The sequence below is a fragment of the Clarias gariepinus genome, chromosome 18 (genome assembly GCF_024256425.1).
Source record: "Clarias gariepinus isolate MV-2021 ecotype Netherlands chromosome 18, CGAR_prim_01v2, whole genome shotgun sequence".
Classification (NCBI taxonomy): Eukaryota; Metazoa; Chordata; class Actinopteri; order Siluriformes; family Clariidae; genus Clarias; species Clarias gariepinus.
In genome coordinates, this window is record NC_071117.1 from 18,402,236 (window position 1) to 18,422,005 (window position 19,770).

At 38.3% G+C, this 19,770-nt stretch overlaps 1 protein-coding gene and 1 non-coding gene across 2 annotated transcripts in view; both read right to left on the reverse strand.

Annotated features, from left to right (window-relative positions):
• Window positions 1-511: 511 nt before the first annotated feature.
• cckbra (cholecystokinin B receptor a) overlaps window positions 512-19,770 on the reverse strand; it is a 29,378-nt gene continuing 10,119 nt past the window's right edge. The window contains exons 3-5 of the mRNA XM_053477137.1: window positions 14,342-14,603; window positions 10,232-10,359; window positions 512-2,193 (exon numbers count right to left, since the gene is read on the reverse strand). Of these exons, the coding sequence (XP_053333112.1) occupies window positions 1,661-2,193; window positions 10,232-10,359; window positions 14,342-14,603 (923 nt within the window). The 3' untranslated portion in view covers window positions 512-1,660. The remainder of the gene's footprint in view (window positions 2,194-10,231; window positions 10,360-14,341; window positions 14,604-19,770) is intronic.
• trnat-cgu (transfer RNA threonine (anticodon CGU)) lies at window positions 17,240-17,312 on the reverse strand. The gene has a single exon. It is a non-coding gene; the product is annotated as a tRNA-Thr (tRNA).

The window sequence follows — 19,770 nt, forward strand, 5'->3', positions numbered from 1 at the left end:
GATATAAACTTATGAGGTTCTCACTATCTGGGCATTGGTGGCTCAGTGGTAGGTTTCTCATCTCCTACGTGGAAGCAATGGGATCCCAATGCCCAAACTCCAGCAGATGTGGTGCTGGTTCCAAGTCCAGCATAAGGACTTATCCAAAGACGGAACTTAAGCACTTTTGTTAGTCGCTCTGGATAAAAGCGTCTGCCAAATGCCAAAATGTAAATTTGGCTTAAAAACTGTTACGAATTGGGTGGCCCGCTGTAGTGACGACTCAACAACACCATCGAGTTCATACTACTTCATAACCACATTCCTGTCATGTTCTCATAATATGACAAATTTCCAATTTTGCACAGGATCTAATTAGATTAAACCGAGTTATCACCATGTCCGATCAGATCTTAACAGGCACTTTTAAAATGATTAAACACACACAGTGCTTTTCAACATGGCACCGCCACATTATGGGCGGTAATACTAATGTATAATGTATGTTTTAACCCATTTTGACTGTGTTTCTGCCAAGTTGTACAAGTTCTAACTGCGTTCACCCAATTTGTCCTGCAAACGTAGTGGGATGAGGGTTAGCTATGGCATAATTAAATATTCTACATATAAATTTCTGTTAAATGTGTTATCCTGGAATAAAATTTCCCCAAAACCAAAGCAATTAAATTACCCTATTTAAAATCGAAGCAAAATTTAAGATATTCTTGTACGTTATATTAAACTCACCACAAAACTGGGTTAAGATTATACTGTAGTTTCTAGATTCAGCGAAGCTTTACGAGAACGCCGCATCAATTTACGATAAGCAAGAAATCAATTGTTTTGTTTTTTTGAGTGTGTACATTTGTACAGTATGCATGCATGTAGGTTTTAAGTGCCAACAGTCGTAACACTCCAATAAGGTTTATAATACTTCTTTAAACCCCGAATCAAAATTGTTTAAAGAAAGATCGAGCTACTTAGTACATTTCTTTGCTGCCTAGGCAAAACAGAAGTGAAGAACAGTGGATGGTCATGTGTACTAACAAAGTTACTAAGACAGCAAACTGAGAGATATGCATCACGGATAAGGATTTGGTAATAAGATGCATAAAACTCCCCACGAAAAACGATATGCTTGTAATGAGTCACAGATTTTGGTTCCTAAGATCACCATCACGATTCACAGACAGCAATGTAACGAGCACAACTTTACACTTTAAACATAAACAATGAGGACAATATAAAATTTTATGCATGAACATCTGTACCATTTTGTAGCCATTATTTAGTTAGACCTCTAACTAAAAAATAGTTTCATGCAGTATATGTATAACAATCACAGTAGGAATGATTGAATATTTACACAATTTTCTATTACGACACAGGCGAAGTCTTGGATAGGTAGATTTTTAGCAGATAACCTTTTTTGTTTCAGATAGAGATAGCCTAGAGTGTTTTGGAAGAGCATGCTCAAACTTTTCCTCCGAGGATCAGCATTGGTGCTGTGTACTCATCACTGGCCAAGCCTTGGGCATTCTCATTTGTTCTAACATCAATACATCGGCAAGACAGAAAGAGGACTACATGAAACTACTCACAAATCCGAAAAACTGTTTAAGACCCTCAAGACAAAATGTGCCTAAAACTCATACCATCTGACAGAACTCTAATTTCAAAGCTAACACGGCCCCACTGTGCTAACAGTGGTGTAGCTAAATTTAGACATCGAGGCAGCGGTAACGCCAGTAACCTCATCATCACCTTCCCTCCTCTTGCGCTTGCGGCATGGCAGGGTGCAGCAGGTGAAAGTTGCCAGCAATGCCTTGCGGAAACGAACGTTCATGAAGCAGTAGATGATGGGGTTGACGCAGGCCGACGTGTACGACAGCAGCTGGATAAAGGAAATAGGAGCTCCGGAGAGCGCCCGCTTCGCCGATATCTGGTCAAACGCCTTCCATGTGTTCGCTGTATAGAGAGGCATCCAGCAGATGAAGAACATAGCTACAATGATGATCAGCATACGGATCACGCGCTTTTTAGCCAGGAGTTTGGCTTCGGACGTGTTGCTGCGCGGCCTGTCCGGCTTGGACGAGGCTGGGTTGCTGATGGTAGAAAGCTCCATGGCTGGGGGTTTCTTAGGAACCTGGATGTAGCATCCGTCACTATCGTCATGGCCATGGGATACGGTGCCGTTTACGCCATTCTTCATTGCTGACAACAGAAATGAACAAATATTATATGAGACATTTATAACAGTGCAGGGCGAATGTCCAGACTGATATTGTAGTTGCTTTGTCGTACATATGATTTCACATTTTAAATGACCCAAAGTTGCAGTGATATCACACGTATTGTTATTAGTGCAAAAAAAAAAAACATCGAGGATAGGAGAAGCATAATTATCGCTTAGTAATTTATTAAGATAATTTAAACATTTTTACAATTTTACTTCATTACCTACTGTATATACAGTAAGCCCTTTATAAACCTACATAGCTCTTTATGTTTATAGCCATTCCAGTAGGCATCAGGTGACATTAAGACTTCTTTCATCAATGTCGACATCTCTGTGACACAGCACCTGAGTCAAAATGCTTATTGACAAAATGTTCAACTTGTGTACCTAACAACTGACAGAAGCCTATATAAAGATTTCGACGATTATTGCAGTAGACATCAGGTGACAAAAGCCCTGCTTTCATCAGTGCTCCGGGTCACGTGACAAAGATGCTTGTTGACACTAAAACCTGCAAAAGCCTTTATAACATCTGACACAACCTTTCTTAAACATTTAAAGAGGTATTTATTTATTGCACTAGGTATTGGTGAAGTTTGCTTTCTTCGGTGTTGATGTCAGGTTAAAATGATAACTAATCTAAGTGATATGGATGTTTGTTGAGAAATTAAGGTGTTATACTGTTAACATCTTGCACAGTATTCAAATGTCAGCTTTTGGTAATAATAATATGGAAACCTGTTTTTTAGGAGTGATGTCTTCTAGACATACTGTTGTTGTCCTTACGGCTGCTCCCGGGAAGGGGTCGCCACAGCGGAACCTTGATGGCATCCATGCACCAGTGAAACGCTGGGATATGTACATTAGTGTAGCAGGGGATCATATACAGAAATATAGAGAGCTTTACTTTAATAACTGTGTTCTGTTATTCTGCGCATTCAAAAGTCCCGGTTTGACTTGAACACCCCTGGTACATTGTAGATACTATAGTACTGTTTGTATATCTAAACATGGGTCAAAAATAGGCTCAATGTTTTTTAGGTAATATTTGTTGTGGAAAGAAAGAAGGACAAGAAAAAAAAGTATATTTGCAAAGCCTTCAACTAATAAAGAATCTGTGCATTAGGTAATTGCTGGAAGAGCAAACGTACTATATACTGTATATATGCTTAAGCAAATTTAAAAAGCTTATAGCTTTCCCTCATATTTATGGTATAGACTCTGGACACGCTGCAAAGACATGCATTTTTAGTTGTAGTCAAATGCGTCACCGGCTAATCAGATTAAAATACATGATTTGCTATGCAACGCAAGCGGTAAAGCTCATAAGCTTGCAAATCAAATCAGCTATAGTGTTTCCAATCACACACCTTAATCAGACACCGTACGTCAACAAAGCTTGACATCAAAATAAAAAAAAGCTTCTTCTTCTTTGTCTTTCGGCTGTTCCCTTTCAGGGGTCGCCACAGCGAATCATCTGCCTCCATCTAACCCTATCCTCTGCATCCTCTTCTCTCACACCAACTAACTTCATGTCCTCTCTCACTGCATCCATAAATCTCCTCTTTGGTCGTCCTCTAGACCTCCTGCCTGGCAATTCCAACCTCAGCATCCTTCTACCGATATATTCACCATCTCTCCTCTGAACATGTCCAAACCACCTCAATCTGGCCTCTCTGACTTTATCTCCAAAACATCTAACGTGGGTTGTCCCTCTGATAAACTCATTCTTAATCCTATCCATCCTTGTCACTCCCAAAGAGAACCTCAACATCTTCAGCTCTGCTACCTCCAACTCTGCCTCCTGTCTTTTCTTCAGTGCCACTGTCTCTAAGCCGTAGAGCATCGCTGGTCTCACCACTGTCCTATACACCTTTCCTTTCATTTTCGCTGATACTCTTTTATCGCACAACACACCTGACACTTTTCTCCACCCATTCCAACCTGCCTGTACCCGCCTCTTCACCTCCTTTCCACACTCTCCGTTGCTCTGGACCGTTGACCCCAAGTACTTAAAATTCTGCACCTTCTTTACCTCTGCTCCCTGTAGCCTCACCGATCCTCCTGGGTCCCTCTTATTCACACACATGTATTCCGTCTTGCTGCGGCTAACCTTCATTCCTCTGCTTTCCAGAGCATACCTCCACCTCTCCAAATTTTCCTCCACCTGTTGCCTGCTCTCGCTACAGAGCACAATGTCATCTGCAAACATCATAGTCCATGGGGACTCCTGTCTTACCTCATCTGTCATCCTGTCCATCACCAGAGCAAACAAAAAGGGGCTTAGAGCCGATCCTTGATGCAGACCCACCTCCACCTTAAACTCTTCTGTCACACCTACAGCACATCTTACCACTGTCTTACAGCTCTCATACATGTCCTGCACCACTCTAACATACTTCTCTGCCACTCCAGACTTCCTCATACAATACCACAGCTCCTCTCTTGGCACCCTGTCATACGCTTTCTCTAAATCTAAAAAGACACAATGCAACTCCCTGTTATCTTCTCTGTACTTCTCCGCCAGCATCCTCAAAGCAAATACTGCATCTGATGTACTCTTTCTAGGCATAAAACCATATTGCTGCTCACAAATGCTCACCTCTGCCCTTAACCTAGCTTCCACTACTCTTTCCCACAGCTTCATTGTATGGCTCATTAGCTTTATACCTCTATAATTGCCACAGCTTTGCACATCTCCCTTGTTCTTAAAAATTGGCACCAATACACTTCTCCTCCATTCCTCTGGAATCCTCTCACTCTCCAAGATCTTGTTAAACAAACTTGTCAAAAACTCTACTGCCACCTCTCCTAAGCACTTCCATACCTCCACAGGTATGTCATCAGGACCAACAGCCTTTCCACTCTTCATCCTCTTCAACGCCCTTCTCACCTCACTTCTACCAACATTTGCTACTTCCTGTTCCACAACAGTCACCTCTTCTACTCTTTGTTCTCTTTCGTTTTTCTCATTCATCAACTCCTTAAAGTACTCCTTCCATCTCCCCCTCACCCTTCTGGCATCTGTCAGTACATTTCAAAATAAAAAAAAGCACTGAGCTTTTATGCAGGGTGTCAGGTATCCCTGTGAGCACAATCCTTTACTAATGTGACAGCAGAATCTCTTCCTTTACTAATGTGTTAGCAGAATTTCAAAGAAGGCAAATATGGCGATCATGACAAAATTGTGGATTGAACAGTCAGATGCATTTATACTTATATAACGTGGCAAAAATGTGTCTCATTCTTTACGACTTTGGTTTGGATTAAAATGTGATTCTTAGTCGGTGACCTCATCACATCACCCTGAGTCAACCTATTCTTGCTCACAGTCACAGCAGTCACATTCGCTTCAAAAAGACGTTTGATTTTCAAACATGGGACCAAGAACCTTTTTAGGTGTAAATTTTCCATGGACTCCCCCAGCTGAGATGTTTAAGTTGAAAATTATTTACAAGCTACATGCTATTTACATGCAGATTAGGCTAACGGGCATTCTCAAATTGCCCGTAGTGTGTAAATTACTTAGTGTGTGTACCCCGCGATGGATTGGCATCCTGTCCAGGGTGTACCCCACCTTGTGCCCTAAGTGTCTTTAGACTGGCTCCAGGCCCCCTGAGACCCTGAATACAGGATAAAGCGGTATAGACGATGAGTGAGTGAGTGAGTAGGTGAGTAAGTCTATCCTATGGTGCTGCAAATATTAAGGGTATCCATATGGGACCAGTCACGCGGTCTACATTACAATCACTACAATCCCTCCCAGCTCTGCCTTATGTATTCCACTACAATACTGCACCTACGCAATCATTTGCAGCAGAGTTATATCTCACAGCTGGAGAAATGCTTTTATTCCCCCTTGTAGAAACTGTTGTAGTGTACTGAAAGCTTTAAAGAGATGATGCTCAGGCAATAAGCTGAAATGTGAAGTATAAGGTATTTTAATAAAAATATGGACCAAAAGAATTTCTTTGCAGGAAAGATTTTGATAAAAGCAAACCATGTTCAGAGAGAGAATCACCTAATCAGAGCTCAAAATCTAATGTAATGCAGAACTAGTAAACTAGACCTGCACGAGTGAACTTAAAAGAGCTGTTTATTACTTTGCAGAGGCAGTTTATAACATGCCTATTAATGCTACATTGGTGATACTTTAGTAATGGGTTGAAGTAAAACAAAATATATAAGATGCATTGGCTCTTAAATAATCAGCCAAAATTCTATTTTTATATTAAATCACATTTATTTTAACTTAATATAATTTATATTAATTATTTTTATATAAATATTTTTGGGTTGTTGAACAAATCATCAGCGTTTCCATTATTTCTTATTCTTTGATATACGAGTGCTTTGATATATAAGCACCCTTCCGGAACAAATTATGCTCACAATCCAAGGTTTAACTGTACTTAAATGGTGCTTGATGGTAGTTTTTAAAGCAAATGATCGATTATTATTTAATTAAAATATTCTTTCATTTTATACTCCTATATGAGGTACATTCAATAAGTACTCTTAAAAAACATGAGATAAATAGATTCATGATTGTTTAATGTTATGTTTTAAAGCTTAATGTTAATTAGACAAATAAGACAAAATAACAGAATCAAACATCCATTATAAACATACAGCAACCCTGTGCACACAAATCCTGTACAGTATTTGAGCAAAACAGAGATAAAACCCTAGGTAAATTATTACTTCAGTAAAAGTAGAAGTCATAGGGAATTTGTACCTTTGTACTTGAGCAAAAGTACAAAAGTACTTACCTTCAAAAGTACTTATTTTTCAAAAGTACTGAGCGTGTATTAGCTTACAGTAACCTTTAGCAAAACCATTTCCCTCTCTCTCAAATCTTTGCTGTTTTATCTTCTTTTCTGATTTCAAACAGCTTCCTCATTGAGCATTTTACATAAGGAAGGCAATTACACATAATTGTACTATAACATCAAATACTGTACTATAAAATGTAGTGAAGTGCAGTAGAAAGTACAGATACTCATAGGATGTAATGGAGTAAAACTAAAAAAGTATGCAATTATAAAATCACTCATGTAAGTAAGAAGTAAATGTACTTACAGTAGTTAACTTCTACCTCTGGTGTTATGCAAATAACCTTCAAACAGTGTTCCCAAGGTTTTAAAGTATTTGACTTACTGTTGAGTTTATGATATTTATATATTGTGTAAATATATATTTATATAAATAATTAATTAATTGAAGTGCTGCTGCAGAAAGAAAATAATAAACAAAAAAAAATCTATAGGCCATTTACTTATAAGGTTCCTGATTGATATTTCAGTTGATGTTGGCTTTTTTTATTGTTTCCTCCGAATCAACTATATGGCTGCATGAATAGATATGCATATCAGATTCCTTTTTAGGAATACAGGCTAATTTAAATGAAACTGGCAAATTATTAAAACTACTAGTAGCAATATATACATACAGTGGTGGGCAAAAGTGTATTAAAATTTTCAAATGTAAAATTCAATGTTTTAAAGACATACTTGTATCTTTAAATAATGAATAATGTGTCATTTTATGCAATGAAATTGCAATGCAACAATCAACATTTAGTATGAAATCCTTTATTCTTCAGAACCTGCTGGATCTGGCTGGGCTTAGTATCAAAAAGACATCAGCTGTACTCCGGTGTCACTTTTTCAATCCATGCCTGCTTGATTGCTTTCTGAAGATCAAGTACAGAAATTTGCCACAGTTCCATTGAGAAATCCCAAGTTTTAGACATTTTTGCGCAGAGGTGAACGACCCGGCTTCAGAAAGTAAAAGTTAAGTTTTGTTTACTATAACACTGTAACTATGAGTGTGTGTGTAAAACCATTTTTTATTTTATGTCTGTAAGCGCGTGCGTACAGCACTCGTGTACTGTTTCTTATAACACACACGTTTGTGCGCGTATAAAGCAAAAGAAAGTTTCATTAGAGAGGTTAAAGATCCATTTTTTCTTTCCCTCTCTATTTCAGCCTGGTGGTATGCGTGTGCGCGCGAGCGTAATTTGACACCGTGACCCTTCACACACACACACACTCTCTCTCTCTCTCTCTCTCTCTCTCTCTCTCTCTCGCCTTTACACCCTCCCCACCCCCTCTAGGCTTTACACACACACACACACACACACACTCTGTCTCTGCTCTACACAGAAACACTGCACTGTCGCGATTCTTTTCAAAGGTAAAGTGCAGGGTAATGTCTAAAGGATGTTCCTTGCTATTTTTTCTGACAAGACAGACTTTCCTAAAAAAGGGAAAGCTTTACTGTGTAAGATGAGAAGGGGAAAAGGGGGAGGGGCTGATTCCTGCTGTCCTCTTACTTTAGATTCACACACATACACAAACACACACGCACACACACAGCGCCTGTGCGCATAAACAGAACACCTATCTGTCTGCATTTATTTTAACTTTTTTTAAAGGTTAAAAAACTAATAATTTGAGTTTCCATTATTTCTTTTGGTTGAAATTAGCTTTGATTTACAAGTGTTTTGGAATATGAGCCCACTTCCACTGTATTTTTTCTGTTCTGCTTGTTTTGAAATTCCTACTAAGGGCGAATTAGCCCCAGTACGTGGGCTATATATATACACACTACCGTTTAAAAGTTTGGGGTCACTTGCAAATTTCTTTGTTTTTGTTTAGTGATTTATTTTCTTCATTCTACAACAAAACTGGGGATTTCAAAACTATAAAATAACACATATGGAATTAGGTAATTACATAAAAACAACAAAAACAACAGTTAATTGTTATTTTAAGACACAGAAGTCAGCCTTTCTGTAATAGTTCTTGCAAGAACAGTATTGTCAAGTGCATTGCCAAAATCCGTCAAGCACCATAATGAAACTGGCTCTCATGAAGACCATCCCAGGAGGGCGAGACCAAAACCTACCTTTGCTGCAGACGAGAAGTTCATTTAGAGTTATCAGCCTAAAAAATGACCAATTAACTCAGCAGGGAAACATCCCCAGACCATCACAATACCACCATATTTTACTGTTGGTTTGATTTTCTTTTTCTGAAATGCAGTGTTGCTTTTACGCCACACATAATGGAACACACACATTTCAAATAGTTAGACTTTTGTTTCATCAATCCACAAAGTATTTTCCCAAAAGTCTTGGGGATCATTAATATTTTTTCTGGCAAAACTTAAATGAGCCTTTATGTTCGTTAAACCATTTTTGCCCAGTCTCTTTCTTATAGTGGGGTCATGAACACTCACCTTAACTGAGGCAAGTAAGGCCTGCAGTTCTTTGGATGCTGTTGTGGGGTCTTTTGTGACCTGTTGGATGAGTTGTCACTGCGCTCTTCTTCCATGCTCTCCACTGTTTCATGTTTTTTAGATAATGGCTCTCACTGTGGTTCGCTGCAGTTCCAAAGCTTTAAAAATGACTTCATGACCTTTTCCAGACTGATCGATCTCAATTATGTTCTTTCTCATTTGTTTTTGAATTTCTTTGGATCTCGACATGATGTTTAGCTTTTGAGGATCTTTTGGTCCACATCACTTTGTCAGGCAGGTCCTATTTGAGTGATTTCTTGATTGCGAACAGGTGTGGCAGTAATCAGGCACGGGTGTGGCTAGAAAAATTTAACTCAGGTGTGATGAACCAGAGTTAAGTTTAACAGGGGGGGCAAACACTTTTTCACACAGGGCTATGTAGTTTTGGATTTTGTTTTCCCTTAATAATAAAAAACCTTCATTTAAAAACTGCATGATGTGTTTACTTGTGTTATCTTTGACTAATATTTAAATTTGTTTGACAATCTGAAACATTAAATTGTGACAAACATGCAAAGTAAAATAGGAAATCAGTAAGGTAGCAAACACTTTTTCACACCACTGTATATACATCAGCTTAGTAAATTAGTTAAATAATAATAACAACCTGCTGAAGTCTTAAAACCACGATAACAATCGCATTTTCAAAACCAAAAAGACATTATGTTGGAGATACCTTATGACAAAATTAATTTTTTTTTATCTCACCTCCACAGTCATTCTTCTGCTCCAGCTCAAATTGAATCCCACGGTAAAGCTCTCTGGAGATGAGACCATAGGCGATGATCATTACCACACCAGGGATGAAAAACAGAATAAAAAGCAGCAAGACATACCTGTGAGAAAGATTAAAAAAAAGATCAATAAAAAGCTGAAAGAGACTTGAATCAATACCAACATTTAAGAAGTGACTCTGTTCCTGTGCAGATGAGATCCACTAAAGCAATTATCACATACAGTACGTGTGTCAGCTCAGTTAGCGATATGTAGCCTCACTGATTACTAATAGCCTTAAAGAGTGATTAAATTAACAAAGTCCTTCACATACAGGCACTGACTCAAGCATCGGGGAAAAAAAAACCACACAAAAATAAAACAATACAATAACTGGCATATAGTATTGCCTAAACAGTTACCAGTAAACATCTGTATTAACATCTGCTAGATCTACAATGATTCATGGTTTGTATCTAAAAAAGACACAAAGCATGTTGGTATTATTTTTTCATGCTGGTATTTAAATGACACCGTGGGAGGGCTGCATGAATGCATCTCCGCTGGTCCTTCGCGCTCGTCTTTTTCATCTCTCTGACGTCTTTGTGCGTTCATTTGATCTCAAACACACTTGTCTTCCTGTTCCATACATGCCTTTCAAATTCATCACCAGGGTACGAGCAATCAAAGCAAAACTGTCTTAAAAGAGATTCAGGAAGTGGATTGATAAAGACATCAGGATGATGGAAAGATAATGGAAAAATGATCGCCGATGATACAGAAGCATCTTTTGTTTTATTGTAGTATCATTCAGTGCAGTCTCAAAGCCCCGTGTTTAGGCATCAGAGCCCTCGGGCTTCTCAAATTCATTTCGTAATAGCGCCGGTCTTCAATACATACTCGAGTGGCAAGGTGAGTCCAGGGCCCATGCCCAGGGGCAATAAATGTCTCAAGTGCTGATTTGAGATGGGTCAAAAACAAGCCCAAGAACACCATAAAACAAAGGCTGATGTACTTGGCATTGCCAAGTATATTAGTTAAGTGCAATATTCTTGAGTGTGAACCTTTGTAAAGAAGAAGAATAACACACTGAGGTCATTTTTCACCCAGTAAAAATGGGGTGCGCGCACAGATTACTGATCATTTTTAAAGACAGCAGTTTGACTACTTTGAACCAGCCTTCTGCTCTGCGTGCCTATTAATTATTAATGCATTTAACACTTGACTGTCTATGTAACCTCCTATCTACATCACACTGAAACTGTACTCAGATTTTCCAATTTCTCTTTCAGCATGGACTATATCCAAGGGGTCCAAGGGCCATACAGCATTTTTGAGAGTAAAAACTGCCTTTATTTCTTAATGTAATCCCCTGCTACACTAATGCAGTTATCCCAGTGCTTCATCAGTGCTTTGATACCAGTAAGGTATGATCAGACTTCCTGCTTCATGTCTAAAACGCTGGCCCCCTAGGAACTCCAAAAATGTTCCCCAAAAATGTAGAAATGGCTTGGTGCATTGTCAGGACATGAAAATAACTCCCATCTGAAATTCTGTAGATATGTGGTGTAAAGTGGTGACAAGATATCCGTTGATTTTCAAGGATCAGATGCTCCACATGCGGAACAACTGCAGCGGACTCATTTAAGATCGTCATTCACAGATGTACAATCTTCCTTAAAACTTTTGCAGCATTCAAATGCAGCTAAGCACCTCAAGTCTTTTGTAAATGTCTATTAATTTTACACCTACGGGAAGTTTCATTACAAGTGCTGGTTTAAATTAAATGCCCTGTGTAGTTACATGATTGGGGTACTATTCAGCCCCTGACTTGATTTTTTTTATTTATTTACAATATTTTCTCTAATAAAATTCCTTTTTTTTAATTGTCACATTAGAACTGCCAAAAATATCTCATTAAAAAAAAGTAAAGATTCTTTTGCTTACTAGGGCACTAATGTTTTTTTGTTTTTGTTTTTTCAGAATGTGAATATGCTCAAGAGAACGTGCTAATTGCTTAGAGAAATGCACAAGAATTAGCGATCTCATGAAATGCCATTAATTAGCATCCATAAGGACCATTAAGGACTTTCGAATGTTTTGATTAAAATTAATTTTTGTAATTAAGAATTCATTTTTCATCTAGAATTTGTGGAACAGGGATATATATTTGCATATTGATAGAATCAGTTTATATAATAAAAAAAATATTAAGTAAAATAATAAGAAAATGTAGTTTTCTTCTTCCTGAAATCTTTAAATGATTTAATTTCATAGTGTTGGGTGTGTTTAATAAATGATTGCCTGAAACTAAACTGTACATTTTTCTCTAATGATGACTCAGGTAACTGTAATAGATGACTCACGTTAAAGGCTGTTTCAAGCATGAGATGCTGAACTGAATCACAAGTAATGCAAAAGGATAGATTTTTAAAAATATTTTAGTAATTAGTCATTTGATTTAATGATTACGTTCTTTCAAGGTGATGCTTTAATAATGCGTTTGAACAGAAAATGGGCTGTAAATGTGAAATATTTTAAGGTATTTATCTGAAATATGCAGGTTGTTGTGAAAAGACACTTTACCTTATTTTAAAATATATTTTGTCAACAAAAGTGTAGAATCATTAGGAAAAGTGTTTTAATTACCATTTCCAACCAGTGAATTCAGTACAGCAGTAGCCAAAAGTATTAAGACAACATATGGCATGTGTTATATTTCTTTCTGTGTCATGTCACTAATTAGTGAATTCTGAAGAGTTGTGCTAATTACAGTAAAATCAACTGGTTTAGATAACAGAAAGAACAAATATGTGTAAGAAATTTTTACTTTCTGAAACCAGGGAGTCCACCTTAGCACAAAATTGGCTAAAACCATATTGAATTGTGGTCGTCTGGGGAAAATTTATGTGCAGGATCTACAGGAAGCAATCAAGAAGGCATGGATTAAGCGAGTGACACCAGAGTACTGCGGACGTCTTCTTGACTCTATGCCCAGCCGGATTCAGCAGGTTTTTGAATAATAAAGAACTTCGTACTAAACACTGATTGTTGTTAAGCAATTTTGCTGCATAAAACAACACTTACTCACTTTATCTTGTATACAGCGATGGATTAGCACTCAGTCAAGGCTATACCCTGCCTTGTGCCCTAAGTCTCCAGGCTCACCGAGACCTGGAGACTTAGGGCACGAGGCAGGGTACAGCCTTGACTGAGTGCAAATCCATCGCCGGGCACACAAATACCCACACGCACACAGTCATTTACACACTAAGGGCGATTTGGAAATGCCTGTCAATGTGAAATCTGCATGTCTTTGGTCTGTGAGAGCAACTCAGAGTACGCAGAGTAAACTCGCCAAACATGCAAGCTCCATGCACACAGACCTGAAGCGTGAATCGAACCCTGAATGTGCAAGGCGACAGTGCTAACTACTAAGCAACTGTCCCGCTATAAAATAACAAATTATTCTTATAAGGTCATTATTTATTAATTTTTTATTAAATCATTCAAATATTACATTTGACTTTTGACCCAATAGTTTTGACAAGCACTGTGTAATAAACAGGATCTGTACTGTTTCAGAGTGCATTAGAAAGAAATGTATAAAAGCAACCATACCTCATGGTTAAGGTTACTTCACTTAAGCGGTAACTGTACATAAAAAAATGAATATGGACATTTAATTAAATTAAATTAAATTAAATTAAATAGATTTTTTAAATGTGTGACAACCAAAGAACTGTAGAATATTTTCTCTATTAAGAAGAAAATGTTAATGAATAAGAGACTGGGGAGCTGTATTACAGAAATAGTTCTGGGTTTGTAGTACAGGTAAGTCCAACTGGGCAAATTAGAAATTTGTTCCAGCTTTGGGAAAATACTGTAAATAGAGTTTTCCACTGGCTTTCACATGAGCAAATCTTTAAAAATCAACTAAAAACTTTTTCGAAATTTTTAAAATAGAACAAAACAGCTGTCTCCTTTTTTGGATCTTGATTTACATAGAATCCACTATAATTATTTTTGCTCATAATAACTCCTTCCCTGTATGATATCTGACTCCAGGTTCATTATGATAAGCATGCTGAGTACTGAACTCACCAAATCTGTTCAATTTGGCTTATACGCCAGTCTGGACGGCACATGTGAGCCGTGATGTTGTTGGGTTTGGAGAAGGGCACGAGCGTGCTGAAGATCGGATACGGTATCATGATGCTCACCGACAGCACCCAGGTAGCAGCAATGACTTTGTACGCATGCGAGCGGGTCTGCCATGCCCGTGACTTCAGCGGGTTGCAGATGGCGCTGTACCTCTCAATTGCTATAGCAACCAGGCTGAAGGTGGAAATGCTGACGGAGATACCTGCGGAGAAATGTGGGAGGAAGTACAAGACGTGATACAGGAATGGGTCTGTAACTAAGCGACAAAATCCCTTTAAAAAGAATCCGTGATTATGCGTGCCTTAAAGCAGAGTCGTATAATTCTGCATTTCTCAACTGCTTTATTTCTGTGATATATATTTTGCATGATTTAATGCTGCTGTTTTTTTCTCAGGAGACTGGATGTACAGTTGTATGCCTGTTTTCCTCCATCACTAATAATCATAATGCTTATATCTCCCACTTTAAGTGGTCATTGTTTTAAGAAGCCTATTCACAGTTTTAATTGGTTTCCAGAAAGAAAGAAAAAAAAAGCATCACAATGCAATTCACCAAACAACTTTTGCATATATGAATATGTATATGCGGATTTGCTCAGCTGTTTTTTTTCTACAGGGTTTTCTTGTGTGAATGCAGAAAAAAAACATAAATTGAAAATCAAACTGTCATACCCAGTCTTGTTTTTTGCTTTATATTTTGCCTCTAGAACTTGAATTGGATTTTAAAAAGTCTCAAAGGATGCTGTTTATTTTATTTATTCAGTTATTCATCTTCAATACTGCTTATTGCTTATCCTGTTACAGGGTCACAAGAGCCTGCAGCCCATCCAAGGATAGTGTGGGCACAAGGCAGAGTACACCCTGGACAGGGTGCCTATCAATGGCAGGACACACACTCACACACACACACACCCATAGGAAATTTGTACTGTGGTGGGAAACTAGGGTACCCGGAGGAAACCCACCAAGCACTGGGAGAACATGTAAACATTTGAATGTGTAGTGACTCGGTACTTTGAATCTTGTTCTTGTTCATCAAAATAAACAAATCGCATTTCGTTCCTTTGATTAGAAATAAAATAAAAGGTTACATTAGACCTGTTACAACAGACACCCAACACATCTACCATACACAAATTTTGGCTATAGTACCAGTAATGAAAATATTACAATGCAGCTAAAGACATATTATGTTAAACAGAATGAGCAGCTCACCTCTCATATCTTCTGGTTCAAATCGTTCGTTCTTTTGTCATGTGACTCTCATAGACGCTATGCAGTGCATTACACAGGAAACAGAATTGAACGGTTCTTTTAATGAGTCTTCTAGTCAAAGTCTTTTGAATCTATTGCACTGCATAGTGTCTATGTGAGTCACGTAACAAAAGAACAAACAACTCGGACTAGAAGACTTATTGAGACTCATCGGACCAAAAGACTCAAAGGTAACTAGTGAAACCTCAGATTGAGTGTAATGCAGTTTGCGAGCGTGCCGCAAGACGAGCAAAGATTTTCAATAAATTTTGACTTGGAAAACGAACAAGTCTTGGTTTACGAGTACCGAGTATCATGTATCACGCATGCGCTTCTTGTTTTGATTCAGAGTGTCACGTGATCACAACTGAGCCAATGTTTTTTTCTCTCTTTTTTACTGCGGAATTGTGGGTAATCGTCTCTCATGCTGGGTCTTAGTGCGCGTCTCTTACTGGTATAATTAACATCCGTGCACGTGTGTACTGTTTACTGTAACACTGTGACCACGTGTGTGTAATACATATTTTATTTTTTTGTATGCGTGTGTGTAGAAGTGCACAAGTGTACTGTTTATTATAACACACGTGTGTGCGCGTGTGTAAAGCAAAAGAAAGTCTCATTAAAGAGGTTAAAGATCCATTTTCTTTCTCTCCCTCTCTGCATCAGCCTGCATTTTGTCATAGGACGCCTCCTCTTGCCTTCAAGCACACACCCCTTTTCCGCTCCACCCCTCACTTTCACACACACACACACACACACACACACTCTCTCTCTCTAATGGAAACACTGCTCTGTCACGATTCTTTTCAGAGGTAAAGGTTATATTTTGTGTTAATTATTTTTATGTATTTATTTTTTTGGGCTGCAGAACAAATTATTTGAGCTTCTATTATTTCTTATGGGAACGTTTGCTTTGGTTTACAAGTGTTTTCAAATACAAGCCTGCTTCTGGAACGAATTATACTCGTAATCCAAGTTTCCACTGTAGTCATTTCCTGTAAATAACCTATGGATTTTTTGTGATGATTTCCATATGTGCGGCCAGCAGAAAATGAACAAATCCCTCTCCGAGACTACCCGTTCTTCTAAGTCACGTTAAAGATTTTTAAAAAGAACGAATCATCACTAGCACAAAGACCCGAGGTAAGAATCGAACCCTGGCGAAGTACCCTCCAGTTCTTAATCACTACCACATTTTGTAATTAAACAACATTTAAACATGACTAACCATTTAGGATGAAAATCAGCAAACCATGCTAGATACTGGCACTGGATTTGAACAGCCTTACTATTTTCCCTGACCACTTTAATGAACCCCAATTTATTTATCCAATTATCCAATCAAACAGTCATAAGTTAAGCCTTTATTCGTCATATATATATTCCTGCACAGTAAATTTCTTTCTTCACTCATCCCAGCATACTGTAACTGGGGTCAGAGTGCATGGCCAGCCATGATACAGCACCCCTAGAGCAGATAGGGTTAAGAGTCTTGCTCAAGGATCCAACAATTGCAACAAGGTAGCACTGGTAACTCTGTGCCTTGATCCTCTGAGCCACCACTTCCCCTAAAAACACCACCTGTAGGCCCCAGTGAGGATTGAACCCACGACCCCTCGTTTACGAGACCAGTGCTCTAACCACTGAGCTATGGAGCCTTGCTACTGCATCCTATCATACTGCTGCAGCACAATACAGAAAATGTTCAGGATTTCCACTTAAATTTTGAAACAAGCAGGATAATAGGGGAAAAAAAATTCTTAGTGTCTAAGCTAAGCTTTTTTTTTTTTTTTTTTGGTACCAGACAGACTGTCTGAGTATTTCAGAAACTGGTGATCTCTTGGGATTTTTTTTTTTAAGTCTGTAAAGCTTACACAGAAAGGTGAAAAAAAATCAGCTAACAGCAGTTCTCTCCTTGTTGATGAAAGAGGTCAGAGGAGACTGGTTCAAGCTGACAGGAAGTCTATGGTAACTCAAATAACCACTCTTTGTAACCGTGGACCGCACAAAAAGCGTCTCAGATGGCATAACATGTCAAAACTTGGGGCAGGTTGACTACAACAGTCTGCACAGGCTCACCGAAACCAAATAGACACCAGACAATCGTCGGCCCTCCATTTCAGAGAGCCTGTACCCACTGCCCACTTCACATTCTGGTTCTTGGCTGACAGGAGTAGAACCCCATGTGGTCATCTGCTGTTGTAATGTAGCTCGCTTGCATGTTAATCATTTTCCGCTCACCGTAGGTGTAAAGAGTGGTTACTTGTGTTACCGTAGACTTCCTGTCAGCCTAAATTAATATTCTCTGACCTTTCTGGATAGCACAGTGTTTTTTCTGCCTATTGTTTGTGCACTAATATCTGCACACAATGAAAACATCTAAGATGACATTTTTTCCCTTGTGAAACGATTTTAAACTGATTTTGAACCGAACATGTTCGGGTAATTGCCTGGGTACGCAGGTGTACGGGGGTTCCTAATAAAGTGGCAATTCGGTTTATTTAATTAATAATTTAAGAATTTTGCTAATTAATGTTACCACAGATGGGCTGTTTTAATAATAATACTAATAATGTTATTAATAATGATTTGAGAAAGAAGAAGAAATTATTTATTTGTTTATTTAATAATTTATTTATTTGCTTACAGACTTGCCCATGAACTTACACTATGTATCATGCACAATGTTCTAGTTAGATCCTTTTTCATTGCTAAAGTCCTGGAGTTTGAGAGAATACTGTATATTAGTGTGAACTTACTGTAGTGTTTCTATTTTTTCTTCAAAACCATTAAATGGTGTTTATATTTTAATCTTTTATTGATTGATTTCATTCCAGCTACTTTTACATTTGTGAAGCATGCAATGGCTTCTACGGTGTCTGGAATAAAAAAAAAAAGGCCAGAGTTGCCCTAAAGTGATTCTTCCTTTGAGACCAGATAACACATGAATGAAATGAAGCTTTTTATGAAGAGAGGCAATGAAGCTTGAAGAGTCTTAGAAAAGGTTCACTGTTCAAGTCCCTCAACGGCTACAGGGTGACCGTAGCTCAAATTGTCTCAAACATCCTTTTTGATTTCCTATTCATAAACCTTATAATCTCCTCTAAAAAGGATATTTGGGTTTTATTTGGGGAGAAAAAAAAGCCAGATATTCAGTGTAAAAAAAGACTTAAAAGACTTTATAGCTGCCTTGTTTCCTTTTAAAAGAATTTACAATAGGTGTAAGGCAGCATTAGTGGCGAGCATACTATAGTGGCGAGGGAAAGAAATGGCATGCTCCACTTGAAAGACAGCAACCCACATCTTTTCCAGACACTTTACCTTTATCTGGCATATTTTTGCTGGCCTTTTATGTCGTTAAGGGCAAACATTAACAGACATAGCCTTGGAGATTAGACACAAAAATCAATAAGTAGAAGGAGCTGTAATGGTTCATTGACTGCTTGTGGTCTGATGAAAACCAGTCTGCCCAAAGGCTGACTTAAATAAATATGGCGGGGGGGGGGCAAAATAAACCAAGAGTAAGCAAGAGACCGCTAGCGTAGCGGCAGGATGTGACAGAACGTTCTCTCCAGCAGACAGACGGCAGCAGTCTTCCTCTCACTCAAGCCTGGACACATGGCACTGTGGGAGTGACCCACAGTGCCAAGCGCTAAGTAGAAATAGCTGTCTTTTGTACAAATCTAAGGCTATGTCCTGCCAATTCAATCATATAAACTGGCCTAAAAAGACCTTAAAAGATCAGCTTGTTAAAATCCCCAAACTACGTCTGTTCTTAATGTGTATTGCGCTCTCTAAGGCTATGGGAGAAGTTAAAACAGTTTATAACTGCACAAGTATTACTGGTGCTCAGTGGTCTGTGCCTTCGCATTAACGCACATGAATTGTATTTAGACCATGCTGTGTTTAAGTGATGCATCGAAATAGAAGCATAATGGCCTGCGTGTTTCATGGCGTGATTGTTTGCGTTGTAGTTAATAAAGCATATGAGACAGCTTCTAACTTCTCATTTAACAGTGCTTGCTCTCCTACATAACGGCATATGTAGTTCAACTTTGTTTATGAAGTCCATTAAATCATTCTTCTCGTTCCAAGGTTATATGCTTGCCTGTCTGA